Source organism: Eretmochelys imbricata, chromosome 4 (genome assembly GCF_965152235.1).
Source record: "Eretmochelys imbricata isolate rEreImb1 chromosome 4, rEreImb1.hap1, whole genome shotgun sequence".
Taxonomy (NCBI): Eukaryota; Metazoa; Chordata; order Testudines; family Cheloniidae; genus Eretmochelys; species Eretmochelys imbricata.
In genome coordinates, this window is record NC_135575.1 from 16,088,645 (window position 1) to 16,102,750 (window position 14,106).

The 14,106-nt window shown below is 41.0% G+C and overlaps 1 protein-coding gene across 1 annotated transcript in view; it reads right to left on the bottom strand.

Moving 5' to 3' along the window:
- Positions 1-14,106, bottom strand: part of SLC4A4 (solute carrier family 4 member 4) — a 232,592-nt gene that overhangs the window by 110,027 nt on the left and 108,459 nt on the right. Inside the window, exon 6 of the mRNA XM_077814349.1 lies at positions 3,993-4,069. Within this exon, the coding sequence (XP_077670475.1) occupies positions 3,993-4,069 (77 nt within the window). The remainder of the gene's footprint in view (positions 1-3,992; positions 4,070-14,106) is intronic.

Genomic DNA, 14,106 nt, shown 5'->3' on the forward strand with positions numbered 1-14,106 from the left:
CTGCAGCCAGAGGCAGGATGACTCCGCGGAGTGAAAAGCAGCCAAGCAGCACTTAAATAAAAGCACCAGCATATTTAACATGTTGCAGATTGCATTTGTCCCCACTGTAGTGTCCTCTTTTGGCACTTTCTAAGTTTAGTCTGTTCATTCCTACTGTGAAGTGTATACAACCTCTCAGTCTGTCAGAAATACAAAATGCAGAAGTAAAGTATTTGTGACAGTTACACGCCTGGAGTTCCAAAAGGAGGATTGTGTGATGGAATTCACCTCCCCATTGCCCACGCCTCAATGCTTCCCCGAAGTTTGAGAGGAGTTTCCACTTTTCTCCAACTTGGAAAGTCAAAATGGACTAGGAAGACCCACTGGAAGTGTGGTGTGTACATCAATATGTGAGGGGGTCCTCTCCATTTTTGGTTGCCCAGAGGAAGCCAGTCTCCAAATGAGAACTTCAGAGAAATAGGGAGATTGTATGGTTTAAGGCAGAGGTTCTCAACCTGAGGGGTCCAAACCCACGGGGGCAGGGGCAGAAATCAGTGTCGGTGGGGCATGACTCTCTCTTCTTCCATATTACTAAAATGGGAGGGCATCCCAGATATGGATGGGAACTGCTGCAGGGTCCCAGTATAGAAAAAGATGAGACCTGCTGGTTCCAGAGATTGGTAGTAGGATAAGGAGCCTTTCACATGAAGCCTAGCAGTTACTGACAGACATTAGCGTGTGTAGTGACTGTTTGGGGATACAGTGCAATCCCTCAAACACTTTCCACCAACACTAAATTCCCTTTAGAAAACAAACAAACAAACAAAAAACACCCTTCAGAGGAACAAACAGCTTCACTGTGAACAGAGAGCAAACAGTATACGTTTTTCCAGATCCTCGAATGCTCCTCGGGTGTTTTTCTGCTCACTAAGAGCCTACTGGAACACAGATTAACCCAAGTTCTGGTTATAATCTTATTATGTTATTAACTCTATCATTGTATTTCACAGAAAAAGATAATAGGCAGGAGAAGAGAACACAAGCTAGTCCAAAGCTTTTTCGTCACTTAAAACACGTACCGGTAAACATAATTTTCCGCTTTTTATTTGCAAGTTATTTCCTGTCTTGAGCTAACTAACCCGCCATAAACAAACTCCAGTATGCCAAAGTTTAAAGATAGGGTGGTCTCCGGTGCACACAAACAAATAAATAAAAACAGGGGAGCCTTTTTAAGTAGGCTCACGTTCCAACATACAGCCTGGGGAACTGACTGACCTCCAGAGAGAATACCAAAAAAGTGAGAGCCAGCTACTCAGCTGTCACAGCAAGGAAGTCAGCTCTTTTTACATGTATTAAATCACAATTTATTTCCTAGCTTCCTGGGCTGCTTGGTAAGTGCTTAGCTCAAGAAAGTTACAAGGCAACATCACAATTTCACCGATTTTATCAAAGTAGGCATATGAGCCAATCAGTAACTAAAGTTCAGGTCCAAGGTGATTTCTTGGGCTAACTTTGACAACCTTATGTGGCAAGAGTTTTCTTGTGAAAAGCTCATTAGCAGGATGTCTGCTAAATAACTAACAGACATTTTAGACCACGTTAGTTGAAACCCAGCAGTGTTTCACTATAAACAGACAGTCATTATCCATACGGAATTCTACTGCACATTTCAAATCTCACTTTGGGAATAAACACAGTATTAATATAAAGAAAAGAAGTACTTGTGGCACCTTAGAGACTAATCAATTTATTTGAGCATAAGCTTTCATGAGCTACAGCGCACTCAGTATGCATCCGATGAAGTGAGCTGTAGCTCACGAAAGCTTATGCTCAAATAAATTGGTTAGTCTCCAAGGTGCCACAAGTACTCCTTTTCTTTTTGCGAATACAGACTAACACGGCTGTTAGTATTAATATAACTGATTGTGTTATTCATTTTATATTAAATGCAATTTAAAAAAAAAACTAATTTTCTGGATTTGCTTAATGCTTCCACCGAAATTTCAGTGACATACAATTCAGCATGTTTTTGCTGCAGAAAACTGAGGAAATTGTTGCAGTATTTAGGTCCAGCTTGCTACTGAGTACATGTACTTATTACAAAACATTTTATACTATATTACATTGCTGCTTTTCCTGTTAAATACAGAATTTTGCCTCATGTTTCTTTCTATGAATAAAAATATTCATCAAGGCTTCCTTACAATCAGAGAGAGTGTATGTGTAAATACACACACACACACACACACACACACTTTGAAAGACATTACCAACCAGAGCACGGAGGATGGCAATTCCATCCTGTGGTAACTTCTGAGGTTTTACAATTGGTTTTTGTTCCACGTGGGAATGAAAGCATTTTTCTGAAAAACACACCGTTGTGTTTTTGTTCCACTGCCTGTTGGTTAGGGAGCTGGCCTGAGATGTGAGAGACTCAGTTTCAAGTTTTTGCTCTGCCTGAATTACAGCAGAGCTCTTCATCCCCAATTCCTCTGATTCAGGCAAAACAAGGACTTAACCCTGGGTCTAAAAGATTCCAAGGCAGAACCTCAACCCATCTACAGCGGGGGTGTCTTGCTCTCTCAAAACCAAACTATCTCCACAAAATGATTTGGCTTTGACAAAACTGGATATTTTGGGGGGAGAAAAAAAATAACTTTCTTGGAAGTAATTTTTAACAGATTATTAAAACTAAGATTAGACAGCAAAACGTCTCTCTCTATTCTTTCTACTTTGTTTACTACATGCATTTGACTGCAGTTTTTGCATAGTCCATTTCGGTGTTTCTCCAGTCAGTTCTTTCCCCCTTTTGTGTGAATCTTCCACAGAGCAAACAGGGAGAGAATTTGTTTTAAATCAGAGAAATATGCGATAGCATAAAACACAAAAATTGGCTGGGGGCACTGAAAGGCAGTTGTAGAACCTGAGGTTATTTTGAACTCTTTTTCTTATAGCGACTGTGTTCATGTGCCCCTTTAACACAAAAACCCAAATAAGCAGCACCAACATTGCCAGCAACTATCACTGTGAAGGACTTGAGCCATTCTCACCTGGCTGATCATAAAATTCTCAGGGAAATACATTAACTGTATAATTCTCCTTTGCATCAAGAAATAAAAAGGACTAAACAATGTAGAAAAAAAGAAAGAAAAGATGCCACCAGAGAAACAGTCACACCTTGAGAATCTGTAACAGAAGGATGATTGAAATTTGCACAGAGCATTTATTCAGACACTAGCTTTCAAAGTGTTCAAATAAACTTACTCTTTAATATCCGAAACGCTCTGAAAAGATGAGAAAACACACCAAGGAAATGAGTATGATTCCCTCAGCATGTACAAAGGCACCAAAACCACTGTCCAATTCAGAGAACCTCAAACAGGCAAATTATTGGAGGCTAGTAACAAAGATGTTATGTTCATTGACATCATAGGTCTATCCAATCCAACTTTTATTTTACTTTTATATATCATCTTCGTTTTCTTTTAAGACCTTTTTGGTCAAATGTGCATTTTTGAAGCGATCACTGATAAGGACTTCATCACCCAATAGAGGAGAGTGCACACCCTGGGGTACAAGCAGCTCCAAGTCATACCACCTACTATGAAGTGTGTTGTGGAACCTAGGCTGAAAGTATGCATCTCTCTTTCAACATGAAGAGGAAAGCTGGAGATAATCAGAAGCTAGATGTTATCCATTCACTTCTCAAGGAAAAGGACAACATACTTTGCTTAACCAGTCAATCAGCAATATGGCTGCCAGATCTCTTAGTCACACCACAAACTACCGCAAGCAGTGGTTGCTTCATCCCTGACACTACCACAGCTGCTGCGTTATAAATGGCTGATACTTACAATTGAGGTGTTTTGTAAGTGGGCTGTGCAGAGCACCTGACCCATCTACTTACCTGTTTCTTGCCCATCTCTTGCACTCGTTTTATGGTTCAAATTCTCCCTCCAAACTCACCCACTCACTCGGCACAACTTCAAATGCAGTCAGAATTTGAAGCTTACCTGCTCCTTGTCAGGTTTGTCAGAGATGTCGTTCAGACTGGTGGAAGTCAGGTTTCTATGGGTCATGGCTGGACTGCCTGCAAGGACAAGGTCAATACCAGTTAAGGCATCTGTTACAACCCTGCAAAAAGGGCACAGAGAGCCTGGCTATAGCACAACCTTCCAAAGGGCTACATAAGGAGGGAAGGGTAGTGGGCCAAATTGGAAAAATTGTAGAGCCTGATACAGGGTGCCTTATGGAGTTCAAAGTGGCAAAACGGGTAGAAGGAAACTAAAGTTTCATAGGATCTGATCCACATTACCACGTTAAGTATGAAACAAATAAAATAAAAGTTAAGGCACTTCCAAAAAAACAAACAGAGTTTGAGCGCTGCTCCTGGACATGTTTGACAGGTAACACCTCCTACAGTCATCCCCCCAGTTAATAGAATAGGAAGCTTTCTAAGTAAGCCGACCGAACAGCTGGTTTAATCAACAATGCTTACTGGCAGCCTGTCTATAGTTATCAGCAGATGCTGTTTAGAAGAAATTCCTTTTCTTCCAATTACCTTGTTAGGCATCCTCCCTGTCAACCATAGGCTAATTCTGAGATTGCTAAACAAAAGAGAAAGCTATCTGCGCATCAACTTGGTGTAAACCACTGTAATCAAAAGGATAGCGGACTGAAGTTACCCAGAAGACATAGGCCAATAGTTTAAATAGGTGGACTTAACCTCTCTTTCAAAGAGGTGATTGACAAGATTCACACTGCTCAGCCTTAAAACGTCAGTGAAGTAACCTAGCAGACCTCAAGGCAGCAAAGCCAGAGAGTAATTGTGCGCAAGCTTATGGACAATTATTCCAGTTGAACCTTATGTTTTCAGGCACTGCAGCAGAGAGGAGGAAATAACTTAGAAAAATAAGCAGCCACCAAACCTTCACCCATTTCTAAAATTCTATTAGAACCCTTTAATATTTTATTTAAAAAAAAAAACACCCACACACAGGAACAGTCATAACCACAAGAGAGGAGAAGAAGAAAAAAATCAAACAGCAAGCCAAAGAGAGACATTGATGACAAATATAATACCCTCAATCTGAAAGGCATGTCAGTTTCCAAGTATGCTCTTTTTATGGTTCTGAAATGTTAGGATATGTTCTCTGCAACTTCTGCTGGAACCAGAAGTTCTGACATACAGCAAGAGAGGCTGCCTGTTACCATAGATTTTTCTAGTCAGGACCAGAAGAGGAGATACAGAAAAATCTCAGTGTGCTGCTGTAAGATTTCCCAACCAAGTTTTCAGACTCTCGGTTGGGATATGTCTCAAAATAAGCCTCTTAATTTATGGAGGTTTGTTCAAACTAAAATCCAAACGCCAGGTTTCCAAAAGAGATCAGTACCAAGCAGCCCCCACTGTTCTCACTGGAAGCTGCTGGGAGCGGAGCACTCTGTGAAAACCTGGTTACTCCATTCAGGTGCACAATTAGGAACTGAGCTCTTTTGAAAATCTATTCCTAATGTTACGATATTCAACCACCTTCGCACGGCTGGAGAAGTAACTCCGGTGCCAAGATTGGTAAGCAACTGACACCCTTTGTTAAGGCAACAACACTGCTCTCAAGCCCCCTTTTCTGATAAGGAATTCAATTAAAAACTTCTGGGGCACAAGTGATATTATGGCACCAATTTGATTCATCTTCCAATAAGTAAGGGGGAGGGATAACTCAGCGGTTTGAGCATTGGCCTGCTAAACCCAGGGTTGTGAGTTCAATCCTTGAGGGGGCCATTTAGGGATCTGGGGCAAAAATTGGGGATTGGTCCTGCTTTGAGCAGGGGATTGGACTAGATGACTTCCTGAGGTCCCTTCCAGCCCTGATATTCTATGATTCTATACATCTTCTGTGACACTGAAGTGGTGCAAGTTAAAAAACAAAATCCAGGGTCCTAGAACATGTCTACCTAACTTATTTATCCAGGACGGGGACCAGCAGACTGCTATTCTGGTCTTCTCAAATTTCATAAATTTAAATGACTTTCAGTAGGGATTTCCTAGAGGTTCTATAAGAGGGTCACCAGTGCTTAGGGAAGTTCCAATTTACTTTCCTTTTTATCTCCATTGTTAACCTTACTTGTGTATACAGCATGCACATATATATATACACATATATATACACACACACACCCCTCCGCTTTTAAGATGAGGCTATCTATACATATTGAGACAACTTTCAAGTAATCAAAAGGGTTTGGACTCACTGGGAGGAAAGTAAATGGACAGACTCAAGATATTTTTTTCCTGATCCAGTTTTAATTACAATATTCACATAGTTTATTATTACTTTGAACAAGAATGGCTAAAAAAGCCAGCAGTAAGCAGCTGAGCTTGGATAGATGCTATGAAAGGAGACCCGCAAACTTCCTCCCATCATCCAAGCCAACCCCATACAAAATCTTCCCAGAGTACCTACCCGTAAGGGGGAAATTACATGCCTGAGACCAGTTATGTGCAGCCTCAAATGTTCCCTGATTTAACTTTCAGTATGCCAACCTTAATGGTGCCCCTAAAGTTTCAGTAAAGTATCTGATTTGTGCTTTGTATATGTATGATACATGATAAACAAATTCACGAGGGGAAAAATCCATCAAATTTGCCTGACGGCATATTTAAGGCTATTCTACAATATACACCTTTGCTTTGGGTTTCTGAAAACAACCTTCCTCATTTTGAAAAAAACGTAAAGAAATATTTGCCACAGAGCATAGAAGAAATGGAGAAGCAAAATAAGGCTGGATTCTTTGAATCCTATAGTGCATTATTAAAACCCAGTGATATTTCTTCTTGCATTTAGTTGATTCATTAGTTTTAAAAAGTTACAGACAGGCTGCCAATTCTGGGAATTATTTTTTACACAAGTACATAATGTACATATGGGTTAAAAAGAAAAATTGGAATTGTGTGGAGAAGCATGGAGGGGAGTTTTGATCATCTGAAAGCAAAGACACAGGGAGCCATTTTTTGTAAATATAGAACTTGTTCAAACCAATAATTGGTATCACACAGCTGGGTGAATTGAAGCAAAAGGTTTCTACCGAGTGGCCTTTCCTATCATTAAATGAGAGATGAAACAGACAATATTGACTACAGCTGAGCTAAACAGCTTTGAAGAAGTTCACATACCGTCGAAGATGTGAATGCTCATGGGTAGGGCACAGAATAGCTGTATCCCACATTCACCACCTACCCATTGCTATTGGGCTGGGTAGCCCGGAATGCTTGTTGGCTGCAGCAGCATATGGGGAGACGTTGGGATTGATTTCTCATTGTCCAAGAAGCTTTTCTTCTTGTCATATGATCTCCAAATCTTGGCAGTGGCTGCAACTATTTCATATGGTCACTGAGACAGGCCATTGCAAGAGTGGCTTCAAATTTAAAAAACAAACAAACAAAGAAAAAAACTTTGGGGTGGGAAAAAAAACCTAAAAACTTGCCAATTGCTTTATTTAAAACAATGTTCCAAGCTGTTTTAATGCATTTGAGAGTACTTAGAAAAGTTTTGGTGCTGATTTCTGCTGTGCTGTTATGGGGAAGGCTATTTGCTCAAGGTGTAATTCCATTTTCTGTTGACTGCACTGGCCAAAAAGATGGTCCTGTTGATGAACTAACATCTGGATTTCTAGGTCCAAACCTCGAATGGGCCACACATGGACTGAGTCGGGCAATTTCCAGCTACTCAGCAGTAGATATCTGTCCACATCACAAAATTTGGTGGGATCTTTCTTATGAGATGCCCAAGACTGAACTAACATGCCCAGAATGCTGTATTTTAGGTTAACAGATTCATAGATTATATGGCCAAAAGGCACCACTCTGATCACCCAGTCTGACCTTCTGTATAACACAGGCCATAGAATTTCCCTTAATTAATTCCTGTTTGAACCTGAGTAGATCTTTCAGGAAAACATCCAGTCTTGATTTACGATTGAAGTACATTGGTAGAAAAAACTGTTAATCCAAACAGGGTAAATGAACTCCAGGATCAGAGGGGCTCTCCAAAAAAACCTGCCCTTCCAGCTACCACTCATATTGCTAGTGAGGGGCCTTCAGATCAAAAGTGGGGAGACAACAGCAACGTCACAGTAACAGCACTAGGTTTCCTCCAAATGAAACTTCTCAAAAAGGGTTCTGTGATCCTGGCCTTACTTCAGTCAGGGGCAAAAGTCCCACTGAAGTCAGTGGGGGAAGGAAGTGACCCTAAAGAAAAAGTCATATTCTGTACCACCTTCTGTTTCTGAGAGGCAGAGCTGTAGCCATCTCAGCTGTAACTATGGCATCGCTACTTGTGATGCGATGATGACTTACTTTAGCCACAAACTAAGTCCAGACGTTCTACTAACCGCTGTGAAAAATAAATAGGTTTAACCTTGGCATTTTTTTTTCAGGCAGAAAGGCTTTCGTCTTCCAACAAAATAAACTGCAGGTAATCCAATCTTCAGTTGGCTAAACTCAGCGTTAAAGAACAGCCAACAGTCACAGCTGGAAAACAAAGGACCAATAAAATAACCATTTACTCTAAATCTCAAGTATGAACACTTGTTCTTAATGTTTTTGGCTGTACATTTACCTGCATTTTCATGTTTATGAATCCTTTCTGATGGAGACTTAATGCCTGATCCTGCTAGCACATCACTCTGCATTTTATAACACAGCAGTTAGTGCACTTTGCATGCACAGTTGCTGATTTTATAGGATGCACAGCTCCCAACACCTTCACACTCATTCCCATCCCAACCCACTGGATATCAGGGGAAAGATTTAACCCTAATTCCCTACATTTTCAAAACAAGTCCTTTTTCTTTACTTTCAGTAACAGCCGTGTGGCTAAATCACCAGCTACTTTTGGAAATTTAGGAGTAACAGGTGTTGGAAATACTAAGTGCACAAGAAACCAGACTCCTGAATTCAGACTCTCACTGAGAACTGACCCTAAAGGAGCATGTAAATAGTTTGAACAGATAGCCACAAATAGGTTCTTGGATCTTGAATCTTCTTTTAAAGGAACCCTGTATGGAGAGCAAGTGTCATCTTCAGGTTAACTCCTCGTGTTTCTCTTTTTTCGAGAGAGTCACAATTCCTTGACTTTCCTCATAGATAAGAAGACTTGAGTGCAGGAGGTAAAGGGCAACATTCAGACCTGGTATAAGCAGCTATCACTCCTAATTATCCTGGGTCTTTAATGATGAAACACACCACCTGTTAAATTCAGGCCTATTTTTTCTATCTTCACTTGGCACAACAAGCTACAAAGTCTTCACTCACTGTTCTGTTCACCCTTAGACCTGCGTATCAGAGCCTAAGGAAGTGCCTGTAGCCGATGGGAAGAAGTGAGCTTCTCACAATCCTGACTGAATATAGCTGTCAGGTACAGATGACGCATATCTTCAGCTCCTTTTAGCCACCTGGCCGAGGTAGAGTATGGCTCCAACACCTTGAGCTTGCAACACTTTGCAAGTTTCACATCCACACACCACATTCTTCCAAGACATTTTATAAGCATTGGTGTCAAACTCTGGGACAAGGTCTTCAGTTCAGGCCAGGCACAAATGAGCACTTGCTGCATTGGCCTCTTCAGAGCATGGATGGGAAGCTGCAAGCATTGTATTTGTACCAGTTGACCTGACCCTCTGAACTGCATCCCAGCATGCACTGCCCTGCTTTTAGAAGTTACCCAAAAGCTTCTCAATACAAGACGATGGCTGAGCAATGTGGCATGGATGCTTCAGGACTCCCAGAACAGCATAACAACAGATGCAGCATGTATGGATCTGACCAAACTTCTCTGTCAAAAAGCAGCACTGCTGCATGGACTGTCGCAAAGACAAGCAAGACCACCCACCATTTAATGCCATCAGTCCCAACGCAGCTGCTTCTTGTCTGAATGTAACAATATCCCCACCATGGCAGGCTCACTGCATTAGAGACTGCCAGGGAGAGGTTATGGGATGTCACAATGCTACCAAAACCTCCCTTCCACCCAGGGAACCAGCAAAGGGCCAGGCTGACCCAAAAAGTGAGCAGGGTCATGGTGACACGACCATGGTAACCAGGGCAATGTGCGGATTCAGTGTCTCCCCTCCTCCACATCTTCCCCTGGCCCAGCTCCTGTAAAATCCCCAGCAGAAGATGAAGTTGCCTTTCCTCAGAGGAATACCTAAGAGGAAGCAGCAGTTGGGACTCCAATCTCCCACCCATTCACACTCAAGAAATACAGCAAGACTTGCTGGTTCAGGGAGCTGCAGTTTCTAGTCTGCACCTCCCAACTCCAACTGAGGTGACCCTGACCTCAAGTCACTAAAGATCTTTAAGCCAAACTTTATTTATCCTTGAGCTAAGATCCCATTTCCTACAGGCTGCTTTTCCAGTACTGGCAGGAGTTACATCTAGGAATTTTTCCATAGGCTCACAGAAAAAAAAGAGCGTTTCCTTGTGGGAAAAACAAAACTGTAAGATATGAATGGCGTCCCTTGCTACAAGAAAGAAAAATGCATACTGAAGAAAGGAAAGGACGAGTGACGAACCGTGGAGAGGGAAGAAGAAGAAGAAATATGATTTATAAGACAAGCAAGCAAAAAACCAGCAGCACTTAAACGGCCTCGTGTTAAAAAAGTGTGCAACTAAAAAGCGATCCCACCTAGCATGTAGACATCAACAGCTGGAGAAATACAAACTTGAGTAGACTCTGTTAGTAGCATGTGGCATCCTTGCTAAACAACGTTGCCACAAAAGCAGGGATGGCCAGAGGCAGTTTTTACCAGGTAAAACGGTTTTTACCACCCCATGAAAAACTAGTTAGTCCCAGTTGAAGGCATTTTTTAAAAACTGTTTCATTATGCACACCCCATTACATTTAGTTTTAGTTACATATTCAAATTGTGGTTACATAAGGCAGTAGATTCATCGATTTTATTTGTACAACCCTAAATTAAAGTACAACTGCAGTGGGTGTACTGCTAATATATGTAATTATTATACCGAACATCAGAATGTCTGCATATATTTGGTTCAGTATTTTCCTCCAAGAAGGTATACATGTCATGACTCATTTCCGTTTTCAATATTATATAAAAGTCAAAAACATCTGGTTATATGAACATGACAGTAATGCAGAGGGGTAGGCTTGAAGCACTAAGCATGCGGAGTTGCAGACTGCCGGTCCAGGTCCACTTGGCCACGCAATATTCTGTAGCAGACCGACTTTGACGCAGTGGATAGACCAAGCCTATTCCTCAGGTTTGAATGGATGTATCCAAAGCTTGAAAAAATTCATTCCATGCATGTTGAACAGGGATGCTTCCCCTTCTCTCCCTCCCCGTTTCCCAGTTTAATCCAGATGTAAGCCAGTTTTTACCAGCACCCTGTCCTAAACTAGTTTTTCCTGGGAAATTGCCAATACTGCACAAAAGTTCCATGGCTTTGTGCCAACCAAAAAGAATGGGGCCCTAGAAATTTCTTTAAATGACGTGAATTAACACAATGTTATTCACCCCCCAGTGGTGTCCTGCTACTGAAATAAATACAATATAGAGGTAATGTGCTAGAAACTCTAGCAACGCTGACTCAGAAGAAGAGAAAAAGAACAGAAAATAGAGTGGTGGGAAAAAAATTTAATCTTCAAGAGCCCAGCTAATACACTACTCAGATGCAAATAAAGAAGAGTCTGGGAGCAGAGGAACAAGAAACCATGTTTTGTCAATACTCAGAAGCTCATTCTTCTACGCAATTAGATTGGAAGAAAATAATTTCTGCATTAAAGTCCTAATTCAGCAAAGCCCTTAAGAACATGCTTATCTCTAAAGTATGTGCCGCATATGCTTAAGTGCTCTGCTAAATAGGAATAATTTCCTGAATATGGGCCAAATCAACTAACCATTTCTGTGATATCAGTAATGTTACCCCTTGGATTTATACAATCAGGTGCTGGCACAAAAAAATAAACCAATCAAAACCTCTTCAACTTGACATTTCATTCTACTAATAGGATGTATAATTACCTTTTATTGTTCTGACAACTTAAATGTTCACAATTCAAACATTTGAAGATTACTAAAAACAACTATGTAACTTTGTAAAGAACCCAATTCTATCATCATTGTACTGATGGTACCTTGCTCTGAAAGCAGTTCCACTGAAATCAGCAAGACAACATGAAGAGCAGTGGTAGAAACAGGTCCTGAACAAAGCTCAGCTCATCACTGAACAATACATTTGTGGAGTTTTGCCAGCTCTGTGATATATGGAAACCTACATAGATGCATATTTCATTTGTAAGGAACTGAAATTAAACTTTGCATTTGTAATACATTGTACAACTGGCAAACCTTATTAAAAACTTTCTTAATATCAGATATTTAAATACATAAATAATAGGTAACTTACTAAATCTAATTCTTTAGTAATAGCTGCTTTGAGGGATTGGTAATGAGATTATGGGGCCTTTCACCTGTAGTTTGACAATCTGACTTTGTTCCAGACTGGAAGCTGTTACCATGTGTTGGCTGTTCAGTGACCTAGTGAATGAATTCATGGTCTTGGTCTGGTCCCTAGTAGGAAGGCGTCTCCATCAAAAAACCACCATATCCATTGCCTCCCATTGATAATTTCAGTGGCTGACTTAGGAGAGAGACAAGAGTCTGAATCGGAATGGAACCGGAACTACCACTAGAGGATGGAACTTCGAGAAAAGAGCAGGAAACACTGTTGGGGCATCCCAGGGACACATGAACAGCTATCGCTGTATCTAGTCTATGCAGAGAGGAGTTCCACTCTCTCTGGCTATTAATATGGTAGTGCATATATTTAAGAATTTTAAGTGCTAAGTGTTCCCCCTTTCTATGTTTCTCCAAATTAACTCATTCACCTGCAGTGGTTCTGCCCTCCCCACCATGTTCCCAATCATTGACTTACTTAGCCATCCCACGCTGGGGCTGCGCTGCACCCGGATTTCATCATCCAACGTGCGGGTTGCTAGGCAGGGCACAGAACTCTCAAGTGGGCTGCGTGCTTTAGTGTTGAAAGCAGAAGACAGAGCAGGAGACAATAGCAGCAGCGAGGAGGAGGAAGAGAGCAAAGTTAAGTAGTAAAAAAGCTAAAGCAATTGCACAAGCAAGTTAGGAAAGACAGTGTTCGAACATTCACATTGTTAAACACACAAACCCACCTCTCCACATAGCAACATTGTTCTGGGAATAGCTCTTAGGAGGACATGAAAAACCCCATTCCAATTTCACCCTTCAGCACTTGGTCACTGTGTCTTGTAGGTTAATACATACTGGTCAAAAAGTTTAAGCCTGGGTGCCTAAAGTTAGGCATCTAAATCCAAATTCACTTACCTAAATAGCCTGAATTACAAAGCAACCCCAGCTCCCAGGGGAATCTATAGGAGCTGCAAGTGGCCAGCATCTTTGAAATATTAATCAGTTCTCTTTAGGAGCACAGCTTTGAGCATCTTGGCCACTGCACATAGCCAGATATACAGCAATTAGTGTTCTGTAAATGTACTCCAATTTTGTGGTACCTTAAATAATGCTAATGACTAATTCTCCTGCTGTTTTCAAATATCACTTGAAAACATCTCTTTTCCTCCTAAATCTCTGTCTCCCTGTGCTGTTATTTAACTCTGTTCCTGTATTATTCAACTCTACAGAGACTTGGGACACAGTGTGTATGAAAGACACTGTACAAAATAAAGCTGTATTGTACTGTACAGCAAAACATTTAAAAAGAAAAAAAAAAGTGTTCCATTGTCAATATTCATCATTCTTTGTTGTACTCTTGAACACGTTCTAGCCTATAAGAAGCATTATGACAAACGTGGTTATTTTAAACACTTCTACTTGCAAACTACTGGGGTCAGCTCAGAGAAAAACAACCAACCAACTCAGCATCCTCCTCCTGGCAACCCTCTATAATGTGCACTAGGTATTTAAAAAACATACACAATACACACCGGGCTTTGTAACATGACTATGTATTAAGGACACACACACACTCAATTTTCTATTGCCTTTTTTCTGCTCATTTGACTGATTTACTCATTTATCAGGCGAGCTGTCGGCTTGCATGGTGTCGGTGTTCAA